Genomic DNA, 12,086 nt, shown 5'->3' with positions numbered 1-12,086 from the left:
TCTTTAGAAGTAAGATCTTGGCTGATTTCTATGTTCTGACTTGATGCAAGGCAAAAGTCTTTGGAATTAATGTAAAATGTTACGGCTCACATAAATGCAAAGCAACCTAAAGCTAACAGTACTTTCACTCTTTTTGAAAGCACCTGCCAAAGTTGGTAGCTGTGACTAAAAAAGGCAACAAACTCAGGTATGTATTGTAAAACTGAATGAAATGAAAAAAACAAAGTCTCATTGCTACCAAGCCTTTAACAATTTGAGGATTTTTTTAAGTTTCATTTCTCAACATACAACATCATAAACCAATGAGAGCAATGGAGTTTGTGGAATTTACACTGAAATATACCTTCTATTAATTCTGTACAAACTGATTCTGATGCAAACAACAAGGATTCCTTATGTTGAAATAGCCTGCTATACAAGCACAATGAAATTAGATGCAAAAATCTTCTTACTAATAACATTAAATTAATTTTGTATGGTCATTCTTGATATATACTCTATAAAATACAAGAAAAAAATAGAAATTTTAGATTCATTTATAGCTGGACAGTTATAAACCACAGGCCACATAAGAAAACAGGCTGCCCCTCTTGATGGATAAATGACAGGAGGTATGTCAATATAGCAATCAGCCATTCATACAGTACACAAGCTTTATACACAGAGAATGGACAGGATGGCAGAGGGGAACAAAGGCTAGACTGTCTTCAGTCCAGAGAAATGCATCACTTACTGCTTACTATATACTCTGGTATGAGGCTCTGACACTGAACTCATTGCTTATCTTAAGAATTCTTCTGACAGTATCTTTCAACTATGAAAGACACATTTTTGAAGGGAGGAAATTATAAACCAACATCTTTTCCACTGCTCTGAGACAAGAGACTTTGGAACACACCAGGAATCCCTTATCAGCATCCCTGTTCCCTTGCCTCTTTCAAAATTCTCTAAATAATTTGGAACCTATTTTCCATCTCAGTCAAAATACAATCCAGCAGATGCCTCAACAGAAATTCTGAGATCACTATGCCTGGCACTCTGCAGAATGACTTCTCTCTCCACAAAATGAATGCAAGACCTTATCAGTCTGCCAGGGTAGAACAACACCAGATGATATTCCCACCTGCACTCTCTTGCTCAGTGCTCTAGATGTTGAAGGGCATTACTGTAGCTGCATAATATTTGTTTTCAGTAGTGGGCTCAGTGCAAACTGAGCCTCTACACAAAGCCTTTCTAAACACACACATAAAAAAGATGATGCATTCATATGTTTAATAAACTTTTGTTTTATTCAAGCTCTTTCAAAGTTAGGCCACGTAAGCTGCATGTAAAATTCACCAGCTGCATTCCAGACTTTAATTTCCCCAGACACTGGGAGACAGGCACAAATGAATACAACTTTCCATATATACAGCTTGAATATTGTCCTCATCCACATTTGACATCCAGCCCCAAAACAGTTCCAAATAGTCTGTTAGTGGGGAAAAACAACTCTTCCCTATGTTAATGAAAGATTAGCTCTCTCTCACTGTGAGCAATACCACTGCTCCAAGACAGCTTCATGCTAGAGGGAATCTTCATCTGTTTCGATGTCACTGCTTGGTTTGTTCAACCTCTCAAATTCCTCTCCATCCTACAGGAACCAGAAGCAAAAGAGAGCAATGTGACCAAAAGTCATCTTGTTATTAATAGCACTGAAAAAAAAGACTAAGGTTTATTTAAAAGTATCACTTAAAGCAAAATCCTGTAATCCCTGTAATTTAAACCTCTTACAAGTGTGTTATAAGGTTTAGGAAATACATACTCATAAAAAACATTCCCTGCATCTTTAACACTTTTTAGTGACTCACTGCCTAAAACAGCTTGTAGCCCCTTCTTCCATACAATCATAAAATGGTTTGGGTTGGAAGGTACTGGAAGGATGCTAGAAGGTGTCCCTGGAGCCTTCTCTTCTCCAGGATGAACATCCCCAACTCTCTCAGCCTGTCTTCATAGGAGAGGTGCTCCAGCCCTCTGATCAGCTTTCTCTGGACTCACTCCAGCAGATCCAAGTCCCCAGAACTGGACACAGTACTACAGGTGGGGTCTCACAGGAGCAGAGGGGCAGAATCACCTACCTTGACCTGTTGGTCACATTGCTTTTAATGCAGCCCAAGATATAGCTGGCTTTGCATGCTCACATAATCCTATTCATTTCTACAACAGCTGCTTAGGTGTAAGTGCTAAAATAGATGACACCTGGCACACCAAAAATATATGAATTTGTGTTATTTATTGTTCATTAAACAACAACCTAAAAAGGCACCATGTGGAACTTCTGGAAAGTTTAATGCTTGCGCTCAAAGTGTCATGTTTGCTGGAACGCAGTGGGGACAGCGCTCTCTGCTGGGTACAACGTGCATCCGCGGGCCGACGGGCACAAACATGAACCCTTCCCAGCAGGCGGCTGCTCAGCTCGGCTGAAAGACAGCTCTAGGAGCAAGCTGCCCCTGACACCTTCTAGCTGACTACATCACTGTTCAAATAGGAACAAAAACACGAGCAGGCCTAGAGGAAATATATAGCAAGAAAAAAACCCCAAACCATGTTAAAACGCTGTGTTTAAATATTGCCTTTTTGTCTTCAGCTATCTTTTACTGCTATGGCAGAACGAACTTTAACACCAAAAGTGTTAGCTTCCTCATCATGTAGCCTAAGTTAGACAGACTTACCAGTTCTACTTAGGTACAATTACTTTCCAGGCATCAATTCCAGTTTCTCAATTGGGTAAGTAAACTCTCTTGGTTATAAAGCTTTCAAGAAAAGATTTGTACAAAGCTGAAGTTGCTCACAGGACTGTCTACAGTCGCAGCAGGAAAGCAATGCTTACCCAGGCTTCATGATTTCAAAAAGTGGCAAATGGAAAGCAACACTCAAGACTTTAAGAAATACTGCAGAACTTTGGTGCTGAGGGATGAGTCCCGTTGCACACAAGTTGATTCTTCCAAACATATCATAGCATAAAGGGAGGTGAAACAAAAGAGAAACCAAAGGAGACAAGTACTGAAAAGCCTTACCCCACTTGATCTTTCCCATGCATCTCCTTTGATGAGTTTTCCCCTTTCCCTCAGACTGGCGTATTCCAAGCCTCTTGCTTTAGTGGCATTATAAATGAATATGGAGAGAAGCACTACAGGAGCTTCCAAAAAGAACTCTAGAGAAGGCCTGAAGTCAAAGATGACAAAAGACACAGTGGTGATGATGACAGTGTTGATCTGAGCAGTCATAACATGGAACATGTTGTCTCGGAACTTCAAGATGAAGGCTACAGACAGCCCCAGGAAAGCTGTGACAAATATAAGAGCCACGGAGAAGATGTTGTGCCCATAAAAGAAGCCACAGTTCCCTATCTGCCTCCGGTCCTTAGCCTGCAGTGCCAGCATGAGCCCATTGAACAGCACTCCAAAGGCATAGAGTTTGCTGTTCTGTGTGAAGATGCTTTCCCCAAGCTGATCCACATCTTTCAGCATCTTTTCATTGTAGATGTTAGCCAGGGCAGACACAAAACACTGCACTAGAATAAGCAGATGGCCCAGGCTGAGGCGGAGAGGCTTCAATGCTCCTGCCATGGTACTGGTCACATTCCACTGGAAGCTGTGAAGGAAACTTGGTGCCGGACAGATGCCCTTTTCCGCACATGCTTCCTCAGGTCCAGTAGCGAGAAGGCAGTGGTTAGATGGCCCAAAAAACATACTGTGATGAAATCCATGTGCAGCCAAGCTGTGCTGATGGCCTCCAGTTCCTCGAGTCAGGGCAACGATGGACAGGAATAAAATCACCAGAGACGCCCACTGTACCCAAGAGAGTCTTCGCCTGGTACACAAAAAACCCACTAAATTTAGAAACACAGTGGCATAAATTAAATGACAGAACACCCAGATCTATAAAACATATAAAAGACATAATGCCACAGATAAGGAGACAAACAGGTATAAAGAAAAGTCTCTTCAGAATACAATAAAATGCAAAAATGCAACATGATTTACTATGGCAAAGGGGGCCGAGTCTGGCAAACAAAGAAATATAAAATAAAGTATTCTGAAGAAATAAGGAAGGACTTTGAAGATCACATTATTTCTAGGTACTGACTGCCTAACAACTTAAAAGCAACTCTTGTTTCCATGGCAACAAAGGTCGGATGAATAAAGCAAAAAACATCACAGACATCCAAATAATTACCATCTTTCTTTGGAAAACGTTCATTATACTGCTCTTTTCCCCTATGACTTGGAGTCCTTTTCTACTATTATATGACAGTAACTCTTATAAATCTACAAATGTAATTCATAAGACTATTAGAATTATTTATGCTGTTTTTCCACTCAAACAAAGCCTGTTTATCTTGGTGAAAATCAAAAATTTGGAAGATTAAGTGAACTGTGACATCACAAGAGACAAAACTAAAATGAGAAAAAGCATTTAGAGTCAGACTATCAGGCACTGTTTTGGCATATTAACACATACAGAAAAAGCTTATTTGTGCCTTATTCAACACAAGCAACTTTTACAGTGAAAAGTTAATACCCGTTGCCCTGACAGTCTTTTTTTAATCTAAATAATACTAGCAAGAGCACAAATTCAGCAAAGTGGAACACTTAGTCTGGCTTTTGTCACATGAGTAATGAACCAAACACACCTCTATCTTTCACTCTTATGTATCTAATTTCCTCTTACTAGACCACATTTACACTCAGTTAAGAACTGCAAAAGACTGGTAAGTACTGGCAATCATGAAATAAGATATTTAATGTAAAAATGAAAGCTTTCTTCTTACCATTCGATGACTATATAATCATGATTTCAACTGTTTTCTACTAGAGTTGACCAAATGTGTAGACATATGAAGAGACTCCTAATAGCATATTATTTCCTACACCTTCAGATGTAGAAAACAAAACCACCTCTCCAAGTTGGTACAGCCGCAAGAAAAGAGAATTATTGTTCCCATCAGACAAAGAGAAAAAATGTAGCTTAACTTCCTCAAAGCTGGGAAGATTTAAATTTCATTTACTGCAGCAAATACTACTTACTTTAGCACTATCCTGAAGAGAAGAGCTGTTGTTATAATGACAAAATTTGAGAAGAGTACAGCCATTGCCTTGAAAGAGAAGGAGAGGAATAAAGTTATACTTCAGACACACTGTGGACACCAAAACCTACAGACTTCAAGTGTTCATCTTCCTGCAATGTGCCATAGTGAAAAGCACTGGTACTGAATTTTCTTCCTCACCCAAGTGGTACAATAACACACCTGTAAAATGATAGTCAAGTCCCATTTCAAAATCCCAGGGAAACCACAGAGCCCAAGCTCCACTGCAGTGGGGAAAGCTATACTGAAATGAAGATGTGAGAAAACCAGTGCAACAGAAAACTTACTTAGCAGAGAACAGTTTAGTTTTCAGTCAGATCAGTTCCCCAGCTGGGCTGACCAGTGAGCTGCAAAAACAGCTGTGTTGGCACAAAGGAGGAAGTTGCTCCAAAATGAGAATAAGCAAAGAATAAAGCAAGAGGAGGTTGCTCCTGGCTGCAGTGCCATTTGCAGTGTTCATGAAATTCCAGACTTGGACAAGCTACTTGCAGAAAACAAACTTTTATGTCAAGTGCTTTTGCTGTAGTTTAATCAAAGATAAAGAGGTGCTTGGCTTGAATTTTTAAGACTGCAACAGTAATTTTAAGAAAATAATCTATTTTGAAGTACAACTGAAGACAACTCTAAAGCTTCTGTTTAATTTTGGAATAACTACATAATACCATCAGTGCTCTAATCCATGGCCACGATCCCAAGCTGCAAACTCCTTGTGGCAAGGACTGTCTGTTTTGTCTCTGTATTAGACACTCTATACTGGGAGACCGGGCCAAGAAAAGGCTCTTTTAAGCACTCCAGTTACCAATAAAGACAACAATCCACCAGCACCAGTAGGAATAAAAAATTCTCTTTATGAGGGTGGGGGATGTTTTGCAAACTTGATCTTTCCCATGCATCTCCTCTGATGAGTTTTCCCCTTTCCTGCAGAGTGGCATATTCTAGGCCTCTTGTTTTACTGTCTGTTACTCCAGACTGCCCTGCATAGTCAGTAAATGTATAACAGATCCAGGCAGCTGAAGTTTTTGGTCCCATTGAGCCTCAGCTTTTTAGACAATTTTACACATAAGCATATATGGATTCAGGAGTACAAAACACAGACTCTTTCTTGAATTTTCTCATCATTTCCACATTCCCAGTTCTGCTATAGAATGTCTTTTTCCTTCACCAGAGGAAAAGCAGAGACTCTTTTCTCATTATCTTCATTCTACTTTATCCCAACATACCATCTGCTGAACAATAATTCTGATGAAACAGCACAACACAGGCTCTCACATAAGCTGAACACTTACTGACAATGAGACACCTCCCTAAGAAAACACATCTTAATTTTCCACTTTGCAAAATTAAAACTCAGTAAATATTCATGTTAAGTGAACACTGTGGAAGGAGAAAAATATTGAATAAACAACGAAATTTGACAGAAATCACTCTGGAAAAAAAAGAGCCTTTATGCAAAATGTGGACGTAGTTCATGCACACTCTGGTTTTGCTTTACAGTCAATGCTCCCCATCCAACATCTCTGGTAACATTATGAGCAAAATATTTCAAAGGATCGTTTAAAAAATTAATTTTGACTTATTTTGTTCTCTGAAACCTCAAGAGATCTCTGTCCTAGATGAAAAGGAATATGAATACCAAAGTTCCCCATGCCACTAATCTGCACGTCACAAGTAAAGCCTCAAAAGGTAAGTCTCTAGGAAATTTAGCCACTAAAAGGTATCCACAGTTATAGCTGAAGTTTCAAGCAAAAAAATCTCACCAAAGCAACCCCAATTCCAGCAGCTGCTCACCCAGGTACTACTTAGTCCCAAGACTACTTTGTATTTAAAATCACATGACCAAGTTCAGTCAGGTATGGCCATCTTCCTTTTAAGCATCTTCACATTTCACATTCATGGTCTCGTACATTATCAAGATATTCCATCATAGAGATATTTAGTTATCTATTTTAATACTTCTTTGTCATAATAATGTTACAGATTCAGCTAACCATCATAGAATTTCTCTAATTAAAAGATGCTAAGAGTTCTAAACAGAGGAATCTTAGAGCACGTGTTCTGAGGGGACAGAGACAAGGTATGCCTGCGTGTGGGTGTATGTAAAACAAAAGCTGTCCATTTCCCAAGGATTACCTAAACTGAACCAAATTAAATTGCTCAAGAGAAAAATTGCATTTATGGAACCTCCTATGCATCAGGCTTTTCTTCTACAAATATTATCACTGAATTTCCTTCCTAAAGCTAAAAACCAAAACAAACCAAAATGACCCACAAATAAACAAAACAAAACCCAAAAAAAAAAAAAACCAAAAACACCCCCCAAAAAAAAACAACCCAAAAAACCCCAAACTCAACTCTACCAATCAAAAAACCCCAACCACTACCAACAAAAAAATCCCATCAATAACAAAAAAAACATACAAAAAACCACAGAACCAAGCAGCTGTGCATGTTATTTTAAGATATCTGAGCTGTCAGCTGAGTTCTGGTCTAGACTCTGGTCTGGTCTGTCCCTGGCAGAAACATACACCTAAGAGAACACTATTTTAAAGAGAAATTCTGATAGACAAGGTAGAAATCCATTTCTTTTAAACGTTCAACAGGGGCAGTCACAGTACTTTATAGCAATCACAAACCATCTGTTTCCATCTTACTGCAAACATAGATTCCGAAAACCAAAAAGCATCATCATACAAAAATACGAGCGAGCACAAAACCTGTACAATTTCCTGAGCATATGCAGGTTCATCCAAAAGGAGGAGGGTAGCTAGAAGAAAGTATCAACTAAATTTTATACCTAAACATAGCTAATACACAAATGCAAAAATTGAGTCCATTTTCTTCACCCCCCTCCTCAGTTTCTGTTACACCTATTCCCTTTGTGAGATTATATTTATTCACTTTATGTCACATACACAGAGTGGCAAAAGCCCCACAGAAACGTGCAGCTCAAATAATAGCAAGAGAAACAAATTGATTGAAAGAGAAATACAGAGTTGAAGAAGACAAAGGAAGAAAAGTAGCAAAAACCCTCCCACTTCTTAAGCACTTCACCCTATTTCTGAATCACGTTGGATGGAGAAAACAAAGAGTTGTCTGTGCTGAAAGCTGTACAATCCTGACCAGTGGGACAGACAATGGGAAGGTAACAGATTATTCTTTATGTTTTAAAACAGCAGACAGCTCAGTTACAATCTTGCCTTGCCAGTGTTACCACAGCAGATAGCCTAAGAGCAGAATTACCCACTAAGACATGAGAAGTCATGTTATTCAGTGTAAGTATACTTACTGGCTGGAGGTAGGACAGTACATAGAAGACAATCAAGTTATCCAAAAAGTAAAGAAAGGCAGGAATTGACCATTTCATGGAATTGCATACATTCTTCCAGGAAAAACATTCCGAGAGATGATCCATACAACTCTTTTCTAAAAGGAAAAGAAATCCGTAAGAAAGATATTCATTCCTATTATTGAAAGCCTGTTCCCTTGTAACAGAATAGGTACCACTGTCCTCTTCTGAGGAACACCATTAGACTGAAAATCGTTGGGCTCCTCAGTTCTCTGGCAACACAGGCACCTGTGTTCCAGGGCAGAACACAGCTGGAGCAGCAACCCTGTGTGGTGCTCACTTCCTTGCCTCAGCAAAGAAAATGTCAGAATCTGTTACATCCATCACGGTGTTTGTCCACTCTGAGCAAAAATTCCTTTGTCAACCATTCTTTGAGAGCCAAAAGGCACCCCAGAGTCCCTCCATACAGTGACATCCTTACTGGGTGTGACTTCCTGTTGATTACTGACCAAATCTACAACAGGAACAACAACACAGACAGTAGATTCCTTCATAGAAGACCCAAAGGTCAGCCAGTAAAGTCAGAGGTACAAAATAGAGCAGAATTCAGTATTTGCAGACCACAGCACATGATCTGGGTATAAAGAGAACATACAGGAAGAAAAGAAGAAAGAAAGGACAAAGCACAAAGAATGACATTTACTTAGGTATTCAGGACACAAACTTTAGGAGGAAGACTGTGATAAACTTTAGACTACTCCAGAGCTGCTGCCAAAAGTACTTTGTTAGCATAAATTTAAAACTACTGAATGATATCTAATCCTCTCCTGAAGCATCAATACATTGAGTTCAGCAAAACTCAGACATCTGGATTTTTAAAAAAAGAAAGAAAAATAAAGAAAACCAGAAAACATGCAGTCAGCAGTAGGCAATGATGGCAAACACTGATTGAATATATTTACTGTCTTAGGTAAGACTGCACTAACTGGGGAAGGTGAAAATTTTATCAGCTTGCCAGAGCCATGACTGCTTCCTGGAGGAGGAGACAAAATCAACAGCTCAATTTAACATGAACGTCCTCAGCCAACTTAAATATTTGATCTGTACCATTTTGAAATGCTATTAAGTTAATCTCTCATAGTTTTTACATCAAAACAGAAAAGAAAGAAAAAGCAAAAATCACCTGCAATGCAAAACCTGGAGCAAGTGGAGAGTGTCATTTATTGTTCAAAAAAAAAAGTGTTTGTAGGACAGCAAATCTTAGAAAGTCAACACATTTTAGTTATTTAAAACATCAGTACTAACCTTTTTTCCTATTCCAGACTGCCAACACTACACATAGGACCAGTTTTACTACTTCAGAACACATGTTCACTGTTGTAGGAAGGTAATCATACTTGTTATCTGTGAGATCCAGCAAATCAGAGAGTACACAATCAGTTTCTGTCTCCTGCATTCATAATTTGAGCAAGAATCTATTATAACCATTACAATCACAATTTCAGTCACAAAAGGCTTTGTCAGAACTTCAGTTATAAATGTTTCAAAGTTTATGGCATACAACCTCCTGAAGAGCCTCTTTTCTGAGTTGAAATATTTCCTCATTTGGTCCCAGTTTACAGCAGAACTTTTTTTGAAGAACTGAAGAATATGGCTGTTTTAAAAACAAATTAAAATGGGAAGGCTTTCCCCAAAGACCAACATGGTATTTTTTAACCCCCACAAAAAACAGGATGACATAACCTTATTTTAGAACTGGCAACACCAGCCAGTTTTAGCACTTTATCCAGTAGGATACCACTTCTCTTCTAAGCCTGTTGCAAGGAAAACATTTCAATCAAATCATCTACCCTCAAGAGTGCTTATACAACAGTGTCATCTTTGAAGAGTTAGCTATAAAATAAATCACCTGCCTCATCTTTTAAAGGTAGATCATACACCTTGCAGCCCAAGTTACACCTTTATGGTAGTCTACTGGCTAGATAGAAATTTTCCAGTGCAGAAACACATCCCTATAAATATAAGAGAATGTTTATGCAAAGAACTCTGCAGGTGGACAAGCAGGTTTTTGGGGTATGTTTTAGCCCAAATATCAACGCTTTCCTATTCAAGGTACATTATGGGTATTGCCCAACTGTACCTTCATTGGCAGAATACTTCATCAGGAGGATTCGACTCGAACCCAACACAATGAACACTCCTCCAAGCAGAAAGGTCTGGCTGGTTGTCTTGGAGCAAAGGGCAAGTCGACTACACCACTCCACCTTCATCCTGCTGCCTCACTGTCAGTGCCCTTTGGATGGCAGGATAAAAAAACCACTGTAAACAGTACTTCCAGAAACTGGTTACACGAGACAAAATAAGTGCATTTTACTGCTCTGTGTTATTCAAAGATGCTTATATAATAGAACAAGCCATGATCTTGTTCTACAACTGTTTTCTTACTTTAAAAACAAAAAAAATTGAATCCAACCTATGACTGAACACTGCCATGTCTATTAGATCATGGCGCCAAGTTCCACATCCAGTCTTTCCTTAAAACACCTCTCAGGATGGTGACTCCATCACCTACTATTCTAATATATAATCATACTTTCTGTGAATAACTTATTCCTGATGTCCAACCTAAACCTCCCATGGCACAGGTTAAGGCTGTGTCCTCTTGTCCTGTTGCTGGTTGCCTGGGAGAAGAGGCTGAGCCCAGCTGGCTACACCCTCCTTTCAGGCAGAGAGCGATAAGGTCACCCCTGAGAGAAGGATGCGTTACAGGGACCATCGAAGGGGGATAAACGATACACTGCGACGCTGAAGGTGGCACAAGGAGGCTGCTTCCTGAGAAATCCCCAACTACGGCATACGGGCTAGCTAAAAGGATTAAATATTTCATATGTTTCTTTTTCTTTGATATTTTTTAAGTGCTCTTGCTCCTAATCCCAGCAAGGAGAAGCGCTACAGCAGCGGAGCGAGACCAACCCCTCAGGGCTGACCCGGCGCCGGTTCGTTCCCAGCGGGGGGGGAGGCACAGGGCACCGGAGCCGAGCACCGGAGCCGCGTCCTCCGCCTCCGGCGCCGCCGTTACTCGCCCGACCCGTTAATGGGTCCCGGGGCCGCAACAGCCGGTCGAGGGAGGAGCGGGGAGCGAGAGCCTCCCTGGACCAGCTGCGGGCTGGGCTCCGTCCCATGCCGGCAGGGCGGCCGGAGCGCGGCTAACCGGACTCGGGGGACACCCACCTCGCCACCTCCTCCGCAGCGGAGGAGGAACAGCCGCCGGGCTTTGCCGACCGCCTCCTGCCACGTCGCTGCTTCGGGCTGCAGCCGCGAGCGGCGGGGCGGCGGCCGCGCGAGGCGAGCGGGACTCCGAGACAGCAGCAAGCGCCCGGTGCATGGACACAGCGGCCAGGCGTACCCGGGCGCACCGGGTACCGGGAGGCTGCGGCAGCACGGTCCCCCTCACTCATCCCCGCCGCCCAAGGCCGGGCTGCCCCCAGGGTCCCGCACGAAGCCCTTCAGCGCCCCCCCGCATCCGACTCACCCCCCCTCCCCCGCCTCCACCCTCCGGACTCACCTGGCGGGGCGGGGCCGCTTGCGCGTGCCCCTGCCTTGCCCCGCCCCGCGCGGACACGCGCTCCCCCTCCTCCCCCGCTCCAGCACCGCCGGCTCGGCCCCGCCCCC

General features: G+C 41.5%; 1 protein-coding gene across 5 annotated transcripts; it reads right to left on the bottom strand.

Moving 5' to 3' along the window:
• Nucleotides 1–1,266: 1,266 nt before the first annotated feature.
• SLC35A5 (solute carrier family 35 member A5) lies at nucleotides 1,267–12,061 on the bottom strand. 5 transcript variants are annotated; one of them, XM_064721729.1, is made up of 7 exons: nucleotides 11,980–12,056; nucleotides 10,555–10,707; nucleotides 9,720–9,818; nucleotides 8,415–8,551; nucleotides 5,070–5,137; nucleotides 3,057–3,852; nucleotides 1,267–1,633 (listed from the first exon to the last, which is right to left on the bottom strand). In XM_064721729.1, the coding sequence occupies exons 2-7, from the start codon at nucleotides 10,682–10,684 to the stop codon at nucleotides 1,565–1,567; spliced, it is 1,299 nt and encodes a 432-aa protein (XP_064577799.1). In that variant the 5' UTR covers nucleotides 10,685–10,707; nucleotides 11,980–12,056; the 3' UTR covers nucleotides 1,267–1,564. The 5 variants fall into 5 exon arrangements, with proteins under 5 accessions (XP_064577799.1, XP_064577808.1, XP_064577824.1 ...); XM_064721738.1 differs by lacking the exon at nucleotides 11,980–12,056 and adding an exon at nucleotides 11,646–11,894; XM_064721749.1 differs by lacking the exon at nucleotides 9,720–9,818 and having other exon boundaries at nucleotides 1,414–1,633.
• Between the last annotated feature and the right edge of the window lie 25 nt (nucleotides 12,062–12,086).

The sequence above is a fragment of the Zonotrichia leucophrys genome, chromosome 1, assembly GCF_028769735.1.
Source record: "Zonotrichia leucophrys gambelii isolate GWCS_2022_RI chromosome 1, RI_Zleu_2.0, whole genome shotgun sequence".
NCBI classification, from domain to species: domain Eukaryota; kingdom Metazoa; phylum Chordata; class Aves; order Passeriformes; family Passerellidae; genus Zonotrichia; species Zonotrichia leucophrys.
This window is presented reverse-complemented; position numbering and strand designations above follow the sequence as displayed.